Raw genomic sequence first — 4744 nt, forward strand, 5'->3', positions numbered from 1 at the left:
ATTCTAAAACTCAAAAAAATGTTTCTACTTTTTTTGAAAAAATCACCGGTTTCTTTTCGGTCAACCCAATATATTCTTGATCAGCATCACCAGGAGAGTCTGTCCATCTCGCCGTCAGCTTGAAACTTTCTTTCTATAGCCGGATCGGGCGACTATATCATATAGCTCCCTTAGAAATGACACATTAATCTTTGAATCAATAGTTGATAAGCCTCCCCATAATCTTCCGTTTCGAAAAAATTGCCGATTGCATTTAGTAATTTCAGATCTCTTCACTAGGAATGACGTCTTTTGTGATTTTCTTGGGACTGTTTCTCTTGGTATTCTGCCACGATGAAATGCGTCAACTTTTGGATAGTAATTGTGACGATTACCTTGAAGAAAGAGTAACTTCAGGAACCAATGCACGCCCGGGTACTACTCCTTGGATTGCTGCCATAAGCAATGGAACTAATTTTTTTTGCGCAGGCACGCTCGTTCATCCACGTACGTACACTTGTTTTATAGTAAACTGGCAATCATTTAATCGCATTCATTCCAGGTTTCGTCTTGACAGCCGCCCACTGCATTAAAAATAATCAACAATTGTAAGTACCCTGCCGACGCAGAAAAAACTGTTTGTCTAATCTTGTTCGCTTAGTCTGGTGAGCTTAGGGATGTACGACATAACCTGCCCAGAAGAAAAGTGCCCAGAAATAAAAAATTATGATGTGATTAAGGCCATACATCATCCCCATTTTAACGACTTTACCAACGAAAATGATATCGCTATTTTAAAATTGAGCGTTGAAGTGGTTTACAATGGTAAGCTAATAATAACCATAGGAAAATATATAACCTTTCATAAAAACACTAAGAATAAGTTGATATTTTGAGGATTTTTTGCATTACTATTTTTATACCCTTGCAGAGGGTATTATAATTTTGGTCAAAAGTTTGCAACGCAGTGAAGGAGACGTTTCCGACCCTATAAAGTATTTATATTCTTGATCAGGATCAATAGGGGAGTCGATATAACCATGTCCGTCTGTCTGTCGTTTTCAATACCGTTTGCGAGCTCAGCTTAAAAGCTAGCGATCTGAAACTTTTACAGCCGTCCTAAAACATGTGTACGCAGATCAAGTTTGAAAAGCCCCCCGATCGGACGTCTATATCCTATAGCTCCCATGGGAGCAATCGGATATACCTTCCGAGAATTGAAGATATTTCGCGCAGTTTAAAAGGTATTGTCATGCAACTTTCCAAATCTCGTTTTTTTGTACATATAGTACCTTGATAAGGGTAAAAGCGCATGCCGATCGGACGTCTATATCCTATAGCTCCCATAGAAACAATAGTGTGAAATCGGTTAAAACTTAATCTTTTTAAGGTTATTTCGCGCAGTGTATAATCTATTGACATACATTTTTCCAAGTCTTATTTATTTATGCATACCTTGATCAGCGTAAAAGCGCTTGCCGATCGGACGTCTATATCTTATAGCTTCCGTGGGAAAAATTGTTAAAGGCTGCGAAAATTTCCATTTTTTTTTTTTTACATACATGACATTTTTGCAGTAGCTATTGACATGAAACTATGCAAATCTAGTTTATTTATGTATACCTTATTTTTTTCGCTACTTTTTTAATATTAGCAATTTCGGCAAGGTCTGCAAGGGTATTAAAGGGTTAACTTTCGTCCTCGTTTACATTACTATTTTTTAAATAATTTGTTTTATAACTTTAAACCCATAAATACACTATATTTTTTTTTAGTATTGAATCGGTAAGAAACATTACCCGTGCTATAATAATGAATATTATAAATACAGTAGAATCCGGTTATAACGAGTCCGCTTATAGTGTCCGTCCGGTTATTGCGACGAAAACTCAATGGCTTCGTTGCTCCCCATACAAACTTATACTTTCAAAGTTTGAATTAACTTATATGGTTAGTTCGTCTTCCGGGTATAACGACGTAAAATCCTCGGTCCCTTGAAATTCGATATAAACGGATTCTACTGTATATAAATTTCAGTGATTTTTTAACCCTTTATCGGCCTAGCTTGTGGGCAATATTGTTTTCAAATTTCTTAAAGGGGTGGGTATAGTTAATTCGGTGAAAAATCTGATATTTTAAAAAAAATTTTATTGGCAATGCGGATAATCTCAGCTCTTTTTTTTTGCATGTGATTGGGCAACATTTAAACAATATGTGTGATTTTATTCTTCCAAAAATATTAAAACAATTGACTGAGATACAGGCAATCTCCGGCGGCGCCTCGAAGAAAAGATGTTTTGCGATGTACACGATAACCGGTCACAGAATCATCCGAAATGAAAAAATCCAATTGCATTAGTTAAAGAACAAGATTCCTCAGGTAACGCTGTCGAGTTTTTATTTTTTTTTTTTTTTTTTCGATTTTTTAGGGCACTTGGAAGTCAAAAACACCGATTTTCGGCTTAAACGTCGAGATATTTGTTGCTCTAAAAATAATAAATTTCAAAAAAAAAAAATTGACAGCGTTACCTGAGGAATTTAGTTGAGAACAACTGTGCAAAATTTCAAAACGATCCGGGCAACTTTTCAGGAGAGCGTTTTAAAGTTTTGGACACCCATACAAAACGAGCTAACTTACCTACGTTCAACTGCCCCTAAGTTCGGAAGCTTTACTCGGATCGATCTAAAACTAACTAAAACAAAAAAAATGCAAAAAAAAAAATTTAATACTATACCCCCCCTATTAGAATATATCCGTTCGATCTGCATTGTCACTGGTGATGGGCTAAAAACGTCGTCGATCGTGAATTTCTCGGCATATGGCTGGGGTGCAACGGAGAACCTTTACTTAAGTCCAATCCTTAAGACCATCAATCTTTCCCACACACCGCAATCTTGCTTAAGGTTTTACGAGGAATCGCAGATCTGCGCTGGTGCCGAAAGAGGCGACACTTGCCATGGTGACTCAGGTGGTCCACTGGTCGCCAATATCACATATCGGGGACACGTATTCCCCACATTGATCGGGGTCACTAGCTATGGTTCCAAATTCTGCAACGCTAGTGCCAACTACGCGAACGTTACGGTCTTCAGACAATGGATCAAAAATACCATTTCGGCTTACAATTACGATGAGGATAAGGAGTCCTTGTTGGATGAGAACTGCAGCAGCACTTGGGATAAAAATGGATCTGTTCACGAACCTTGGAAACTAATATTAACTACTCGCTTTGATGGAAGTAATGATTTTCACTGGTAAACTTAATAGTCGATTATATTTTAATTTACGTGTTCTAGACTGTATTATAAATTCCAGGTTTACTTTTGCCACCTTAATCACAAATCGTAAGTATTTTCAATCATAAACATAATACTCGATAACATTTTAATTAACGATTTCTAGGCTTTGTTCTTACTATTGTACATAATTTGCCCACAGATATAAAGAAATTGTAAGTAGCAATTAACAATGAAATAATATCAACCTAGTTGAAATTTGTATTGAAATTTCTCGAAGCTATTATTTGTGAAGTTATCATTTGATTGCGTGGATCTTAAAATGGACTTATGATCTTAATACAAATGCATCGACATTATCTGATCAAATAGGACCTTGACACGTACTGTTATGGATCAAAAATAATCAAGAGTTTTTAAATTTGTGTGCTCTCCCTTCCACTTAAACTAAAATAAGTTTAATTATTTTTGTTAGATAAGAATATATACTATAACAATGACTTGAACTGTTTTGATGATAAACAATATTTTCATTATCTGATTTCGCAACGGTTACTAAACTGTTAAGCACTAAAAAAAGAATCATATAAGATAATTATTACAAATTTATTTACAATTAGTTGTTTATATATTTGATGCAGGCTTGTTAGAGCGTCCGGCGGTGTCAGCTTTACCGTTAAATCTGCACACAAGCATCCCCAATTCACCGACTTCAACACGAGTTATGCAAATGATATAGCTTTGCTTGAACTTGATCGAAATGTGCGTTATTCTCGTAAGTTAATTTATTTTACCAACTTCATTTCTTAATAACTTTCGTTACCTTGCTTCAGAAAATCTGGCACCGATCTGCTTCCGCCCAACTCTTCAGATGTCGGAGAACCCACCAACATCGCTTACTGTCATTCCCTTTGCTGCGCGTCATACCCTTCATTATGAGAACTTCACCGTCATTGATCGTTACCATTGCTGTGTTACCATTGGACTTGTCATATATGAAAATCAAATCTGTGTGAATGAATCGTCCTCCGGCTTATATGCAGGTTGCGTATTTGGTGCCAACGAATATACGTCGTCGGGCGACAAGTTCTTTCTCCACGGCATTGTGAGCTTTAGGAAGAACGATGTGATCATTCTTACAAATATTACATCATACGCGGATTGGATAACGGAAACTGTAAATTTTAAATAATAAAATGTCATCAATATCACCCAGGGAAACATATTCGACTAATTTCTTTATATAATAATACATACTATGCTTAATTTAATTCTACATACTTAAAATTTACCTTAAGACTTAGAATTCCACTGTAATTATACCCTTGCAGAGGGTATTATAATTTTAGTGAGAAGTTTGCAACGCAGTGAAGGAGACCTTTCCGACCCTGTAAAGTATATATATTCTTGATCAGCATCACCAGGAGAGTCGATTTAGCCATGTCCGTCTGTCCGTTTTAATATATTTATTTTGCTGTTTTTCTATTTTTCATAATATTCCTTTGATATATAGTTTTGTCAGAAACGA

The 4744-nt window shown here is 36.0% G+C and overlaps 1 protein-coding gene across 1 annotated transcript; it reads left to right on the plus strand.

The window, feature by feature from the left end:
* The first annotated feature begins 281 nt into the window (after positions 1-281).
* LOC108038347 (polyserase-2-like) lies at positions 282-4437 on the plus strand. Its single transcript, XM_044461067.1, has 8 exons — positions 282-486; positions 542-587; positions 641-804; positions 2727-3234; positions 3296-3324; positions 3383-3431; positions 3858-3991; positions 4050-4437. Exons 1-8 carry the CDS (start codon positions 282-284, stop codon positions 4406-4408), a joined length of 1494 nt encoding a protein of 497 aa, XP_044317002.1. The 3' UTR covers positions 4409-4437.
* The last annotated feature ends 307 nt before the right edge of the window (positions 4438-4744 follow it).

Source organism: Drosophila rhopaloa, unplaced genomic scaffold (assembly GCF_018152115.1).
Source record: "Drosophila rhopaloa isolate 14029-0021.01 unplaced genomic scaffold, ASM1815211v1 contig_3, whole genome shotgun sequence".
In the NCBI taxonomy this organism is placed as follows: domain Eukaryota; kingdom Metazoa; phylum Arthropoda; class Insecta; order Diptera; family Drosophilidae; genus Drosophila; species Drosophila rhopaloa.

Bases quoted from the DNA above. Each gene is read 5' to 3' on its own strand.
- LOC108038347 (XM_044461067.1), top strand. From the start codon at position 282: ATGACGTCTTTTGTGATTTTCTTGGGACTGTTTCTCTTGGTATTCTGC. The intron at 487-541 runs GTACGTACACTT...CATTCATTCCAG, and splicing joins AGGCACGCTCGTTCATCCAC to GTTTCGTCTTGACAGCCGCC. The intron at 3,235-3,295 runs GTAAACTTAATA...TATAAATTCCAG, and splicing joins GGAAGTAATGATTTTCACTG to GTTTACTTTTGCCACCTTAA.